Source organism: Leucopleurus acutus (assembly GCF_964270905.1).
Source record: "Leucopleurus acutus genome assembly, chromosome: 16".
In the NCBI taxonomy this organism is placed as follows: Eukaryota; Metazoa; Chordata; class Mammalia; order Artiodactyla; family Delphinidae; genus Leucopleurus; species Leucopleurus acutus.
Window position 1 is genome coordinate 65068589 of NC_139158.1, and position 16517 is coordinate 65085105.

Below are 16517 nucleotides of genomic sequence, written 5' to 3' on the forward strand. Positions count from 1 at the left end.
GTGGCCGGACTCCCTAAGCTTTGTGGCTTCGTCTTTCCCAGACACCTTTGTAACCTCTTGACTCCTGTGGACTTTGGGGTCTGAGGCAGGTACAGATTCTGGAAGCCCTGAGTGCCCCCACTGAAGGGCTTGTTCCACTTCCACTGGGTGGGCGGTGGCACCATCGGAAGGTTTCAAAGCAGTGGCGTGATTGGATTCCTCAAGTGGCCCATTGGCCAGGGTGGAAGAGGGACAGGAAAGGTAAGATAGGAGGGTGAGGGGCCAGGGAGCGGCGGTGTGGGGCGTCTAGGGGAGGCTGGCTCTAGAGGGGGGGAGAAGGGAAGGATGGGGAGGCAGGTAGGGAGCCCCTGGTTGTGGGCAGTGGGGAGGAGCCCCAGGAGGATGCTGGGGTAAGAGGTGCTGCCAGTCTCTCTTGCTGGCGTTTGAAATTGAAGTTTGATCTTGTTACTCTTAAGATACAGTGAGGGAGGTGGTGTCCAGGCTGGCAGAGGGGGAAAGTAGAGGGCACATGGGCCATCGGCAGGAAAGTGGCTCTGAGAGGTCAGTCTGTCCCCGATCCTGACTTAGCTCCTGGGAATTCTCTCCCAGCTTCCCCTGCTCTGGGGGAAGAAACAGGGAAGGAGGGAGGAATTTGAGGCTAGGTGGGCGGGAGCCGTGAGTTCTGCTTTAACCGTAGCACACAAGTGAGCTCCCCGATTTAGCTGCGTGGTTTGACAGGTTACTTGTCGGGTGAGAGAAGGAGAGCTCTTACAGGCTCTCAGCCCTTCCTCCGACAAGCCGGGCAGAGTCGGCAAAGGAGTTTAGGGGGTTCTGGCTCTGAGGCCAGCTCCATTCACGTGGGGTCTTGCATGGGTCCGCTGCCTCTTATGTAAAGCCTGCAGCCATGGCTCCTACACTGTTTAGGCCGCTTCTCCTTCAGCACCCCTGCCAAGCTCGGGCCCTTGGGAGCCAGCAGACGTGAGGACTAGGCTGGGCCTCCAAGGCACTTGCAGGAGGCTATCATGCTGGGGCTGCTGGGGAAATGGAGCCAAGCCAGTACTCAGAGCACCTGAAGCTCTGATTGGCCATCTTATACACCTTGACATTAAAAAAACAAGATGTGGAAACAAATTCATTCTGACCTGAAAAATAGAGTTTGCAGGATAAAATCTAGGGCAGAAGGCGGAAATGAGACAAAGGGAGCTTCTACTTAGAAGAAGCAAGGACTTGTGCACAGTGGGGCAGGGAGGCTGGGCTGGATGTCTGGGGCCGGGGGCAGGTGGCATCACACAACCAGCTTCTGTCTGAGCCTTGGCGTGATGGACCGGCATGGCCAAGGTGAGGGCAGGGAAGCATGCGGCCCCCGGGCACAGCTGTGCAGTGTGCAGACAATGCTGTGTCTCAGTGATGTGTCACTCAGGATCTTTAAAAATATGCACAAGGACCAGCTGGAGGAGACAGTCACCCTGGAGTGATGTTCACCCCCAAGCTTCCTGGGCAAATCTGAAAGTTTTCCAAGAGTGGACACAGAGTTGGACCCATATGCCATTTTGGTGTAAATTGTGGCACATAGAATATCTCCCCAGGGCAGGGAGGACCGCAGTTACATCCTGGCCGGGCCAACATCTTAGGTCTCGGGGGCACTTGCTTCCCTCTAAGGTTTAATTGGCAAATGATGGTTGTGCACCCTCTGGACTGGGGACCAGCTGCTGACCCGCATGGGACACACACTCAGTCGGAGACCTGGCCACATCCCTGAGTGCTCCAGAGGAGAGGGTCGGACTCTGCCTGGGCCAGAAAGGGCTGAGAGTGGAGGGACTGGCCGGAGGACGGGAAGCATGAAGGATGCGCGGAGGGGTTCTGGCAGAAACGGTGCACGTGCAAAGGCTTTGGTGCCTGAAGAGTGGTGTGTTTGTGAAGGGGGTGTGGGTTCTGTGAAGCTGGAAGGGGCATGCTGAGCGGGTGGGAGGGCAGGAGGTGAGGCTGTAGGATGGGTGGGTGGGACCAAACAGAAAGGGCTCCAAATTTGAGATGGGACTAGAACCTTGGGTTCTAAAGTGTTGGGAGCCTTCACTATGGCTAAATCTTGATTTCTGGCAACCGAGGGTTTTTGTAGCGATGATGAGGTTCTTCTTCTTATTCAACAAATATTTACTGAGAGCTTTCTATGCTTGAGATATTACCCTGGGCCCGGGACACGACCTGCTGTGCCAAGACAGACAGAGCCCCCAGCCGCCTCAGGCCTGTAACCACCAGCAAGTAAATGCCTCGCTGAGCTGATGCCAAATGTGATGGGCGCTCTGATGGAGATCCTGAGTGATGGGAGAGTAGGGAGCAGTCAGGGGAGGCCTCCTAGAGGAAGTGACACTTGAAACATGTGAGGTGCTGAGAGAAGCCTTCCAGGCAGAAAGAACAGCTTGTGTAAAGGCCCCGAGGTGGGAGGAAGTGTGGTGGGCGTGAGGAACACAGACTGCCTGGATCGCCACGTTGGAAGGGGCTGGGGGAGGTGTTGGCCTATGTTTCTTGGCATTTCACGCCTGTGAAATGAGAGCTGTCCTGTAGATTCGGGCCCCATCCCCCTGCCCTGGGGGGGACAGTGCTCGCAGCTGAGAGATGCCCCGAAATCCTCTCCATTAGTCACACCACTTGTCTGGCTGTCACCTGTGCCCCAGGAGACATAGAGAATCCAAGATGAGTTCACTTTTCCTTCTTTCACATCTGGCCATCTGGCCTGGCCTCCCTCTAACTTTCTCTCTAATGAGTGGCTGCGTCAGCAGGACTCTGGCCTACACAACCCTGAGACAGAGGCTGGAGGGTCAGTCCTCTGTCCAGACCCTTGGACAGTCCCATTATCTCCTGGGTGGGGCAGGTCCCTGCACAGACTGACTCCTCCAGGCCAGTGTTAGCCCCACCACAGGTGGGGACAAGGACCCTGACTGGGGCCACACGGCCTCCGCCAGGCTTAGAGCCCAGTTCTGGGTCCTCATGCTCACTGCCACCCCCTTTAGGGGCATATTCCCCCCCTTAAACATTTTGAGCAGATTAGGGCTTCGCTTTTCTAATCTGGGGCAGAAGACTCCACTGAAGCTTTCTTGGGATATTTAGGCCAAACAAACAAACAAATCCTGAAATCCCCAATGAGTCGTGTCTCTGCTGGGCTCTGGTGGTCATGGGCTTCAATGGGCTTCTCTACGTGTCCAGCTCTTGGGGGAGACTGCCCCTGGCTGGTCAGGGAAGCAGTCCAGCCTCCCCACCAGTGTCTGGGGAGTGGTAAAATTTTGGCTCACCCCCTGTCCTCCAGGCCTGTCTCCCTCTGTACCAGAAACTAGTCAGAGCCATGCCAGCACTGTGCTGTCTGAGCCTTGACCTCTGTGATGTAGCCTATGTAATCACTCCCTGTGGCCACGCAATTGGTATATGACAGAGCTGGGGTCTGAACTCAGGCTTGTCTGGTTCTCTGCTGCCTTCTGGCTTTTGGATCCTCACTACCAAAGGAATGACTCTCAAATGGTAGAATTTCAGGCAATGGGGAGGAGGGATTCCTAGCAGGAGTCTCCCTTTCAGTCACAGTGAGGGGAGCCTCCATACTTACCCTTAAATGAGAGCATAAATGGGAAAATGCTGTGAGTTAGTCAAGAGCTATGTGAATACGGTGTGCTGTTAGGACTCCTCCACCCCCACTGAACAGATAAAGGTACTAAAAAGTTCACTGGGGGACAGGGACTTCGGTGAGGCATTGTCGGGGCCTGGAAGCCAGGCCTCTGCCTTTAGTCTAGGCCCCTCCTCCTCCAGCTGTCAGGCCTCAGCTTGGATGTGCCCCTGCACACTGGCTCCAGAGTCCAGCAGGATGCTGAGGGGCAAAGTGGTCAGTGAAAGCCTCAGACACCTGCAGCCCCAGCCCAGCAAAGGGGGGCGGCCTGAGGCCCGGGGAGTGGAGTGTGGTGGGCTGTGCAGCCGAACAGATGTGGTTGTCACTTGCTGTTGGCAACTCTGGGCAAGTTATCTAACTTTCTGAGCCTCGTGTGCCACATCTTTAAAATGGGCATAATCATATCCCCACCTCACAGAGTCACTGTGAGGTGTAAATTACAAAGCCAGAAAGCTGCTGAGCACAGCTCAGTAAGCGGCCCAGCTTTCGGCTGTCAACCTGTGCCTTACAACCAGCTGAACACAGGAGCTCATCTTCCAGAGCAGGCCTGTCCCTTTCCACGGGGCAGGGCCCTGGAGGGTCCTTCTCCCGCAGACCGAAGCCCCGCCTCCTGCCCCTGCACCACCCTTCTTGGGTTGGGGAGTCAGAGACTGTGGGTGTGTCTGTCTGGGGGGATCCCTGAGCAGAACTGGGAAATTTTGAACAGAGGAGGAACAGTGCTCTTGGCTCTGAGCTCCCAGAGCACTTAGTCACCTAGACTAGGTCAAGCACAAGACACGGCTCCCAGCTCCTGGGCTTTTCTACTGTGGCCTCTATTGCTGTTGAAGTAGTTGTGTCACGGCTGTTTCTCTGCTGATGGGGGCTCCTAGCTTTCCTGAACCCCAGTACAGGGCCTGGCTTAATACACGTCTATCAGGTGAACAGACGGATGGGCTTTTTATATTACATTTTCTATTGTTAGGTAATTGTATATAATTTACATACAGTTGTAGGAAATAATACAGAGGGATCCTGTGTACCCTTTACCCAGTTTCCCTCAGTGGAAAAATCTTGCAAAACTGTAGTATAATTATCATAACCCGAATATTGACATAGGTACAACCCACCAATCTTACTCAGATTTCACCATTTTCACTTGTATCACCTTGTGGTTTTTTAGTTTGATGCAGTTTCACTGCATGTGTAGGTTCATGAATCCACCACCACAGTCAAGATATAGAACTCCCATCACTTTGTACACGCTGGGGTCCTCCCTGTCGCCCCTGTATAACCAAGTCCCTCCAGCCTCCCCATCACTCTCTCCCCCTAGTCTCCCCACCAACCACTAATCTGTTCCCATCTCCATAATTAGGTCATTTCAAGAATGCTTTATAAATAGAATCATGTGGTTTGTAACTTTTTGAGATTGCTTTTTCCCTCGGCGTAATTCACTTGAGATTCATCCAAGTAGTTGCTTGTATCAGTGGTTCATTTCTTTTTGTTTCTGAGTGGTGGTCTGGGCGCACCACAGCCATTCACCCATTGAGTGGTAGGTCTCTCAGTGAGCTTGTTTCCACTTTGGCCTATATCAAATAAAGCTGCCATGAATATTCCTGTATAAGTTTTTTGTGAATGTGTTATCATTTCTATGGGATAAATGCCCAAGGTGCACTTGTTGGGTTGTATGGTAATTGCATGTTTACTTTTCCATGGTTTTATCATTGTATACTCCCACCAGCTGTGAATGAGTGATTCGTTTTCCACATCCTCGCCAACATTTGGTGCTGTCACCGGTTTTTATTTTGGTCATTCTGATGTTTGAGTAGTGATATCTCACAGGAGCAGATGAATGGATTCTGCTGTGCCTTGTCACTGCCCCTGTGGCACTGGGCCTCATTTTGAGGGTTTCCATTGAGCCATCACCATCACTGTGATTGGCAGTCCCTTGAAGGCAAGGCTTAAAGCCACTCCTCTGGCTCCTCTTCTGGCCCGGGCCTCACCGGGGGAGAGGCTCATTTCAGTCCTCACTGGGGAAAGGGCAGTTGGAGTTAAGATGCTGAGAAAAGCCGCTGGATGTGACCCAGCCCCTCACAGCAAGTAGCTACTGCTGTTTGAAAAGCACCTCCTGTTTCAGAACAAAAAGTTCAGCATTTACGAAGCCAGCTGTGGGCCAGCCCTGGGCCAGATTCAGAATGGGACTCTGAGACACCAACTCCCACCTATGGCGGGTCCTGGTTCCCTGAATCTTGGTGGAGAACAGAGAGTCTGACCGGGCGTGATGGAGTCTTGGGGGAGGTAGACTGGTGTGTGGGGTTTTCACATAACAAGGTGAGAGGTGGGGTGGGAATGGCAAGATGTGGGGAAGGGTAGCTGAGCCCTGAAGGATGTGTTGGTCTCTGACCAGACAGGGAGAGGGCATCCAGGCAGAGGAAACAAGGGTGGAGGGAAGGTAGGGTAGGAGGAAAAGACCTGGGCAGGGGAGTGGTAGGTCTCTCGGTGAGCTTGAGGACAAGTGAGGTTAACCATTCCTTAGCTGTCCTGACCGTCACTCTGCTGTCACCATCCAGCCCATGCCCCGGATGGATACGACCTTTGTGGGGGACTCAGGTGGAGGGTGTGTTTGGTCCATGTGGGCATCCCCCACTAGACTTGGCCTTGGCTCAGCATGAAGGTGGGCAGGGCCTGTGTCTGTCTGTCTTGGTCATTGCTGTGTCTGACCCCCATTCTCCTGCTCCAGAAATCCTCACCGAGGCCAGAGCTAGGGTCGGGTCAGGTAGGGCCTCAGCCCTGAAAGGGGCTCGAGAGGGCTGGGGCCTCACCTTCTCCCCTGCCCTCCTCTCACCCATCTGCAGGTTCATCATGCCTAGTGGCGTATAAGAAGACCCCGCCACCGGTCCCTCCACGCACCACATCGAAGCCGTTCATCTCCGTCACTGTCCAGAGCAGCACCGAGTCTGCCCAGGACACCTACCTGGACAGCCAGGACCACAAGAGCGAAGTGACGAGCCAGTCCGGCCTGAGCAACTCGTCGGACAGCCTGGACAGCAGTACCCGGCCGCCCAGTGTGACACGGGGCGGAGTCACCCCAGCCCCCGAGGCCCCTGAGCCACCCCCAAAACATGCAGCTTTGAAGAGCGAACAAGGGACGCTGACCAGCTCCGAATCCCACCCTGAGGCCATTCCCAAAAGGAAACTGTCATCTATAGGAATACAAGTAGGGGCCCCTTTCGCACTCTGTCCTCGGCCCCCGCCGTGCACCTGCCTGCGTGTAATTACATCTGGTGGAGGCCCACTAGGTCTCTTGGGCAAAGGTGGTTTGTCTATTTTGGGAGGTCGGCCCCAAGTGGCCAGACCAAATTCCACCCATAGTCACGTCTTCCTCACGTTCGCCCGAACATGCTGCGGGCTCTGCAGCTGTGGGCAGGTGTCCCTCCTCCAACGATGGGTTGTCCCAGTGAATGTAGTTACACTCAGCCAGCCATCTCCTGTCCACTGTTTGCCTGTCCACTGTCTGTCTGTTCACTCCACCCTTTGCCCTGGCAGCTGACGCGTGGGAGGCGGGACTGGCCTAACAGTTCTCTGATCCAAGGTCAGCTCCGGTGCGGAGGCCACAGCCCCGCCTGGCGGTGGGAGCAGCGTGGAGCGTAGACGCCGAGGGCCAGGGGCCCAGGACTCAGGGCCCTGGAGCCTTGGGGGTTGCTCAAGGGGAACTTTGCCCAGAGCCCTCTCGGGCCTTGGGGACAGGTAGGTTGCTTGAGGTGCCAGGCCCATGTCAAATTGAGAAGTGGGACGTCGGTCCCGGTGCATCCCTCTGTGAGAAAGGATCCAGGCAGATAATTCCCCGGGACCAAGTGGCCAAAGCCAGCAGACCCTTCAGGAAGCCAGGCTCACTGTGCGCCCATGGCCAGGGCACACAGCAGGGCAGGGTGTGCCAGCTTCCCCTCCACTGCTTCATTGCACCTCCTGCATGCACTTAACATCAGTAATCTGCCTGCTGTTAGCTGAGTGGGGAAAACTTGGGCCCTGCCTTGCAGCTTTCAAGAGTTGCTCTAAATCCAGACTAAAGTGGAGCATACTCAGGGCAGGGAGGGAGGGCAGCTACAGTGAGCTAAGAGCTTGGGGGAGGCAGAGCCCCTCCAAACCCAGAGGGCGATCAAGGCGGTCCAGGTGGTGTGCATTGTGGCTTAGATTGGACAGGATCTCCGTTTCCCCAGCCACCCCTGTGCAGTGGGGCATGGCCGAGTAGATGACAAAGCACCAAAGTTACAGAAGGAACATGGGACTCAAAGGGGGGCAGAATGGACCAGAGATGGCTCACTGGCCGATTTCTTGCACTTGCCTCTTGGAGAGGAAAAATTGGGGCACATATACAAGAAGAAAGTCAGCCAGGAGACTACTCAGTTTTCTGGGCTCCTTCATAAGGGGTCCGGCCCCTGTCCTGTACAGCTCTCAGGAGAGACTAAGGAATACAGAAAATAGTCTAGTCCCAGGGTCTTTGTTTGGGCAGCCCCACCCTCTCCTTGGCCAAACCGGATGTTCTTATCTTTCCAGAAGACCTGAGAGAGTTAGACTCACCCTGATCCTTTCACTCGGCAGTTCACAGGGGGCTGAGTACTCTGGCTCTTGGGCCCATCCAGGCTTCTCCCCCGGGTTCACCCCACCCGCACTCCATGCTCTCCAGGCAGCTTCTTGAGATCCGGTGATATTGCATCCTCTGAGCTGGCTCTTGCTGAAGGAGAAATGCAGCTGCACCCCCATGGCAAGGAGGAGCCTGGTGCTCGGTCCCTGCCCGGGAAAGCCTCCCTGGCCTCTGTGAAGCCAAGAGACGAGAGTCTCCTATTTCCAAGGACACCCCTACAACTCTCGTCCCACCCCTTGGTGCCTCGAGCCCTGGGTCAAGTGTGTGTTCTCCCTCATTCATGAGCGGTGGTGGAGGGGCTGGCCTGGCTGCTCCGTGGCCACGTACCTCTGTCCCGGAAAAGAAAGGTAGGCCCAGGGCATCACTGGTATAGAGAAAGAGTGCCAGCTTTGCACGTGGCTCCCCTGGCCCACCCAGTGCTGAAGGTAACCTCAGCCAAGTGTGATCAAGGCCCAGGGCCGGCATCCCATGGGGCCCAGGGACTTGGCCGGCTCTTGCCTTCGTTGCAGCTTTCAAATCCAGAACTGCTGTCCGAGGTGCGCCCCTAGTGCCGCCGCCTCCAGCCTGCCCTTCACCTGCAGGGTTGGGGGAGCGATCTGTGCCTCGAGACAGCCCCGCTTCAACTACACCAGATAACGGCTGTGGCTTTGTGTGTGTGTGTTTTCTTTCTCTTTCGTTGTCCTTTTTTCTTTTCTTCTCTCTGATGCGTGTGAAGGAGAGGACTAGAAGGAACGATTCCCACCTCTCGGAGGACAACGGACCCAAAGCGATCGATGTGATGGCACCCTCCTCAGAGTAGGGAAAGCCAGTCATCTCCACCCCATCCCACCTCCCACCCACCTGCCCGCCCGCCTCCGCGCGAATGAGCAGTGCCCGGCTTAACCTGGTCCGGCCTCGGGCCCACGTGCAGTGTCCGCATGCCTCGTGTCTGTCTGTCCACACGTCCGTTTGCGTCGTCCCACTAACGTGAATTTCAGCAGCAAGTGTGGTGTTTGTTCTTTATTTTTGTCTTTGTCTCCGTGCCGTTGCTGTCGTTGTCCTTCAATAAGGTTGACTGCGTTCAGCCAGTGCCAAAAGAGGAGCCCAGTCCCGCTACCAAATTCCAGTCCATCGGGGTTCAGGTAGAGGACGACTGGCGGTAAGTGGCACCGAGGTGTTGGCTGCCTCTCCCCTCTCCTCTCCCTCCCTCTGCTCTCCCCTCTCCTGCGCCTTCTCCTCCTGCTCTCCCTAACCCACTTCTCCTTGCTGGATTTCTAGTAACCGAGCTGGGTTTGGGGTGCGGGCGGTGGCCCAGGTGTGGGAGGCTGGGCGGGCGGGCGTGCTCAACGAGCGCTTGCTCTGTGAGATTAATCAGCCACGGGGGCCGAGGCCGGGCGGAGACATGGCCTGGCACCCCGATGTTGGTGGGCGTCCTGGCCCCAGTGCAGTAAACAGGCAACCTTATGACCTTGTCTGTGTGTGCGTGTGCGTGTGGGCGGGGCGGGGGCTGAGCAGAGAATGAGACGGGGGCTGTGGGACCCGCTTCAGGCGCATGGTGAGCAGACGATGCATCCGTTTCTCTGTCTCCCGTGTGTCCGGGTCGGGGTGGCCTCTGGTCTCTGGCCCTCTGGGTGACTCACCCCTTACCGTCCCCACCCCACTCCACCCCGTACCCACAGAAGCAGCGCCCCCTCTCACAGCATGTCCTCCCGACGGGACACCGACTCGGATACCCAGGATGCCAACGACTCGAGCTGTAAGTCATCTGAGAGGAGCCTCCCAGACTGCACCCCACACCCCGACTCCATCAGCATCGATGCCGGCCCCCGGCAGACCCCCAGGATTGCCCAGATCAAGCGCAACCTCTCCTATGGAGACGACAGCGACCCTGCCTTAGAGGCATCCTCGCTGCCCCCGCCCGACCCCTGGCTGGAGACGTCCTCCAGCTCCCCCGCGGAGCCAGCACAGCCAGGTGCCTGCCGCCGGGACGGCTACTGGTTCTTGAAGCTGCTTCAGGCAGAAACGGAGCGGCTGGAAGGCTGGTGCTGCCAGATGGACAAGGAGACCAAAGAGAACAGCCTCTCTGAAGAAGGTGGGCGCTGTGAGGCCGGCCCCGGGGGCGGGGTGGGAGGGGTGCGGGTGCCAGCCCCAGCCTCCGAGGTGGGGGTGGGGGCTCTTAGGTTCTCTTCCTGGGTCGGTTGTGATTCCACCCCTTACTCTCATTCTTTCCTTTCTTCCATCCATCCACCGACCTAACCAAACCTTTTTCCAGAAAGGATTTACGGCAGCAGCTGCTAGTTGCACTGGCTGTGGGGTCAGCAGCCCCCTGGTTTGAATCCTAGCTCTTCCCTTACTAGTGAAGTGACCTTGGGCAGGTTCCTTGAGCCTCAGTTTCCTTACCTGTAACGTGGAGATAATCCTACCCTCTGATGCGGCGGTGCATGTTCAGGGCCCGATGAAGTGCCGGACACAGAAAGTTGGCACCATAATTAGCCTTTGGCGGCTCCTTATTGAGCACCTACTGTGTACCAAGCACCAGGGATCTAACTGTGAACCTCAGCAGGATGTGAAGAACTATGAATGGGTTAGACAGAAGTCATCTACTTTCCCACTTAGGCTTCTGTCTATACCATGCCTGTTTCCAAAAATTCCCCCGAGAAATTAGAGAATAGTTCTAGAAAGAGCTAGAAATATGTAGGGAGCCTAGATTCACAGGTGTTTGATACAGGGGAGGGGTGGTTTGGAGGCAGGCGCCTGGGAAGCTCCGGCCCCTAGATGGCTCCCCTTCACAGACCGTGCAGGAAGCACAGGTCTCCGGGGGTATCCAGAAGGGATGGAGCCAGCATCCCACTGACCCCTGGTGGGGCAGGGCCTGGGGAAACCACCCCTTGATGACTCAGAGGCCTTGTTTTCACTCTCTCTAGGCCAGTCCCCAGCTTTGATGTCACACCCACTGGTGTGCAGGGAACTGTTGTGAGGTATATACCTAACAACCTTTTACAATACTCGTATTTACAAAATCAGAACAGAGGCAAGGATCAGAGAGAGCACTAAATGGCTTCTAACAGAAACCATCCAGCCCTCTGCCCTTCCTCAGCCTTCCCCACTTGCAGCTCTCGTCAACTGTGTATTCTGGTATTTACCTTCATATTTCTTTTTCATTTTTAAATGGGATTACCTTTTATTTCCTCTCAAATTAATCATCATTATGTATTGATCTCTACTATAATAGCTCAGTATTTAGCTCTGTCACCTCCACTTCCTGTGCCCCACCTTCCGTATATTACATCAGTTTGGGGTTAAAAAACAACCAATATTTCTGGTTGCTATGAGCATGTAAATGATGTTCACTACAGAGCCTTGTAGTATATTAATGATTTCATTTTCTTATACATTTTGTTTTTCCTAGAATGAATGGTTGCCTCATTTTTTTTATACACTTTATTTTCTAAGCTCTTATTTGTAATTTTTTTCACATGCTCCACCAGATCGGCCAGCCCCTCATCAATATTATTTTCCAGGTGTGCAAACGTATCAGATAATCTCATGATCTCCTATTTTTCCTGGTGCCCTCTGTCCTCTGCCCTGATCTGGCCAGCTTGCTTTCTGGGCCTGCTGCCAGGCTGCTGTCCAGAGACTTCCCTTTTCGTCACCTGGGACTGCCCTTGGCTACTTTACTGTGATGGACACCCTGCTTTTTTGGACAACATGGTCTTCCGCTTTCCTGATTTTAGCCCCTCACTTTACGGGAGCACACCTTCAGTTGGAGATAAATTTTTGGAAACTGTATGTCTTTATTCAGACCTCATATAGTTTGGCTGGGTGTAAAGTTGAAAATAGTAAATACAAATTATTTTTGTGTATAAATATAGATATAATTTATATATAAATATTAAAGTTGAAAGTAACTTTCCCTCAGAATCTTAAAGAGGCCGTATTATGTTTAGCTTCCATTACTTGCGATGAAAAGTTTGAGGCCATTCCAGGTCTCAGTCCTTTGTATTATTTTATCTCTGGAAGCTGTTAGGATCTGCTAGGATCTTCACTTTACCTCTCTTATGAAATTTCTCAGTGATGTGCCCTGGAATGGGTCTTTGTGCCAGTAGTTAATAGGCCACTTTTATGTGGAGACTCAGGTCTTTTGTTTCTTGCAGAAATAGTCTTGCATTAATTTTTTAAAATAATTTCCTCACTTCCACTTGTTCTGTTTTCTCTCTCTGAAGTTCCTGTCACTCACATGTTGGATCTGCTGAGTTGATCCTGTCTCTGATCTTTTCTTTCTCTTATCTTTTTGTTGTCTCTCTTTCTGGAAGGCTTTCTTTTTTTTTTTTCTTTTTTTTCCCACGCTATAACAACTTTATTGAGATATAATTCACATGCCATAAAATTTACCCTTTTAAAGTATACAGTTCAGTGGCAGTTAGTGCACTCATAATGTTGTGCAACCATCACTGTTATCTAAATTCTGAACATTTCCATCACTCCAAAAAGAAACCCCGTGACCTTAAGCAGTCACTCCTCATCCCTTCCTCCCCACTAGCTCTTAGCAACCACTAATTCTCTCGTGGATTTGCCTGTTCTGGACATTTATGTAAATGGAGTCATACAGTATGATTGTGTGACAGGTCTTCTGTGTCTGGCTTCTTTTGCTGCATGTTTTTAAGGTTCATCCATGTTGTAGCATGTATCAGTTCTTCATTCCTTATTGTGGAGTAATATTCCGTTTTATGGATAATACTACATTTTATTTATACATTTATCTGTTGATGGACATTTGAATTTTTTCCACTTTTGGGCTAGTATGAATAATGCTGCTGTGCACATCTGTGTACAGGTTTTTGTGTGGATCTATGTTCATTTCCTTTGGGTATACAAGTAGGAGTGGAATTGCTGGGTCATATGATAATTCTGTGTTTAACTTTTTGAGGAACCTGCTAAACTCTTCCACAGTGGCTGCACCATTTAACATTCCCACCAGCAGCACACGAAGGTTCTAATTTCTCCACATCCTCACCAACACTTGTAATTATTGCTCTTTTTGATTATAGCCATCATGGTGGGTATAGTAGTACCTCACTGTGGTTTTTGTTTTTTTGTGGGTTTTTTTGCGGTACGCGGGCCTCTCACCGTTGTTGCCTCTCCCCATTGCGGAGCACAGGCTCCGGACGCGCAGGCTCAGCGGCCGTGGCTCACGGGCCCAGCCGCTGCGCGGCATGTGGGATCCTCCTGGACCAGGGCACGAACCCGCCTCCCCTGCATGGGCAGGCGGACTCTCAACCACTGCGCCACCAGGGAAGCCCCTCACTGTGGTTTTGATTTGAGTTTCCATGGTGGCTAATAAAGTATAGCATCTTTGCAAGTGCTATTTTTTTGGAGAAATCTGTTGAGTTTGAGAAGTTTTCTTGAATTTATCTCTAAACTCTGTACATCAGATGTTTACTACAGCCATTCGTATAAGAGCTCTTTCTTACTCTGTTCCTTTTTTCATAATATTTTGTCCTTGTTTTATGGATAGAGTATCTTCTCCTACCTTTCTAAGATTTACATATATATTTAAGTTTTCATGTGTCCCTGTGTTGTCTCTGTTTCCTTTAGGCTCCTTTTTTCTATGTGTCTTTTTGGGTTGGAGTCTTTCCTGGAATGTCCAGTGATCTTTAGTTGTTTATTCATATTAAAAGTGAGGAACTAACTCAGGGGTAGGAAGGGATGGAGTAGAAGATTTCTGTTTTTGTTGTAAGCCTAGTAGTTCCACTTGCTGTTTTTTAATTTTATGATTTAATTTAAATTAAAACTTTGGAATTCCCTGGCAGTCCAGTGGTTAGGACTCGGCACTTTCGCTGCTGTGGCTCAGGTTCAATCCCTGATTGGGGAACTAAGATCCCGAAAGCTGTGCGGCGCAGCCAAAATATTAAAATTAAAATTAAATAAAGGACTTACCTGGTGGTGCAGTGGTTAAGAATCCGCCTGCCAATGCAGGGGACACGGGTTCGAGCCCTAGTCTGGGAAGATCCCACATGCTGTGGAGCAGCTAAGCCCGTGTGCCACAACTACTGAGCCCACATGCTGCAACTACTGGAGCCTGTGCTCTGCAACAAGAGAAGCCACTGCAATGAGAAGCCCACGCACCACAACGAAGAGTAACCCCCACTCACCGCAACTAGAGAAAGCCCACATGCAGCAGCAAAGACCCAAAGCAGCCAAAAATAAATAAAATAAATTTATAAATTGCATGTTATGTTCTTTAAAAAAATTAAATATAATAAGATAAAACTTAATTTTAGAGTTAGCAAAAGCAAACTATATAATATAAAAATAGCAAAAGTCATGGTAATATACTGGTATGTTGATAACATATGGTAATAACATCAAAGATGAAGAAATAATTATTTAACTATCATGATAAAAACTCTTTGGGACTTCCCTGGTGGTGCAGTGGTTAAGAATCCGCCTGCTAATAAAGGGGACACGGGTTCGAGCCCTGGCCTGGGACGATCCCACATGCTGTGGAGCAACTAAGCCCGTGCGCCACAACTACTGAGCCTGCGCTCTACAGCCCGTGAGCCACAACTACTGAAGCCCACACACCTAGAGTCTGTGCTCCGCAACAAGAGAAGCCACCACAATGAGAAGTCTGCGCACCTCAACGAAGAGCAGCCCCCGCTCACCGCAACTAGAGGAAGCCTGCATGGAGCGACGAAGACCCAATGCAGCCAAAAATAAATAAATAAAATAAATTTATAAGGAAATAAAAAGAATGGCATTATTTAAAAAAACCTCTTTAATAGCAGAATAAAACTCATAATGTACAAGATTTTGTTTGAGTACCTCTGTTCAAGTCTTTTGAGTACATACGTAGGAGTGGAATTGCTGGATCATGTGGTAATTCTATGTTTAACTTTTCTCCATTTTTTTATTGTAAAATATATATATAACATAAAATTTGCCATTCTAACCACTTTTAAGTGCATAATTCAGTGGCATTACTTATATTCACAATGTTGTATATTACCAACATCTATTTCCAAAACTTTTTTATCACCCCAAATAGAGATTCTGTTTCCGTTAAGCAATAATTCCCCATTCCCTTCTCCACCCAGTCCCTGGTAACCTCTAATCTACTTTCTGTCTCTATGAATTTCCCTATTCTAGATCTTTCACGTAAGTGGGAAGATACAGTGTTTGTCCTTTTGTGTCTGGCATGTTTTCAAGGTACATCCATATGTTGTAGCATATTAGAACTTTATTCCTTTTTATAGCTGAATAATATTCCATTGTGTGTAAATACCACATTTGTTTGGTCCATTCGTCTGTTGATGGACACTTGGGTTATTTCCACCTTTCAGCTACTGTGAATAATGCTACAGTGAACACGATATGAGAATCTGTTTCAGTCCTATTTTCAGTTCTTTTGGGTTTAAACCTAAGAATGGAATTGCTGGGTCACATGGTAATTAATTCTATGTCTAGCTTTTTGAGGAATTGCCAATGTTTTCCACAGCAGTTGCACCATTTTACATTCCCACCAGCAATGCATAAGCGTTCCCATTTCTGTATATCTTTGCTAACACTTGTTATTTTCCATCTTTTAAAAAAATTATAGCCATCCTGGTAGGTATAAAGTGGTATCTCATTGTCGTTTTAAAAAAATTTTTATTTATTTTTAAATTATTATTATTTTTTTACGGCTGCATCGGGTCTTAGTTGTGGCATGGGGATCTTTCATTGCAGCACACAGGCTCTTCAATGCAGTGTGCGGGCTTCTCTCTAGTTGTTTCTTATGGGTTTTTTTCTACTCTAGTTGTGATGTGCGGGCTCTGTAGTTTGCGGCACGTGGGCTCTAGTTGAGGTGCTGGAGCTCAGTAGTTGTGGCACGGGATTAGTTGCCCTGCAGCATGTGGGATCTTAGTTCCCTGACCAGGGATTGAACCCACATCCCCTGCATTGGAAGGTGGATTCTTAACCACTGGACCACCAGGGAAGTCCCCATTGTCATTTTGATTTGCATTTCCCTAATGACTGATGCTGAGCCTCTTTTCATGTTCTTATTGGTCATTTGTATATCTTTGGAGAAACATCTATTCAGTCTATTTAATTGGGTTGTTTGTCTTTTTGTTGTAGAGTTTAGGAGTTCTTTGCATATTCTGGATAATAGACCCTTGTCAGATATATGATTTGTAAATATTTTCTCCCATTCTGTAGGTTGTCTTTTCACTTTCTTCATAGTGTCCTTTGATGTGCAAGTCTTTAATTTCGATAAAGTCCAATTTATCTATTTTTCATTTATTGCTGTGC

General features: G+C 50.7%; 1 protein-coding gene across 4 annotated transcripts in view; it reads left to right on the plus strand.

Annotated features, from left to right (window-relative positions):
* Positions 1 to 16517, plus strand: part of DLGAP4 (DLG associated protein 4) — a gene marked incomplete at its 5' end in the record, with an annotated part of 92562 nt that overhangs the window by 47793 nt on the left and 28252 nt on the right. For 2 of the 4 annotated variants that reach the window (XM_082857352.1, XM_082857353.1), the window contains 3 exons: positions 6460 to 6821; positions 9296 to 9384; positions 9905 to 10317. In XM_082857352.1, coding sequence (XP_082713478.1) covers positions 6460 to 6821; positions 9296 to 9384; positions 9905 to 10317 — 864 coding nt within the window. Of the gene's footprint in view, positions 1 to 6459; positions 6822 to 8961; positions 9042 to 9295; positions 9385 to 9904; positions 10318 to 16517 lie in introns of those variants that run through there. The other 2 variants (XM_082857354.1, XM_082857355.1) reach the window with 2 other exon arrangements.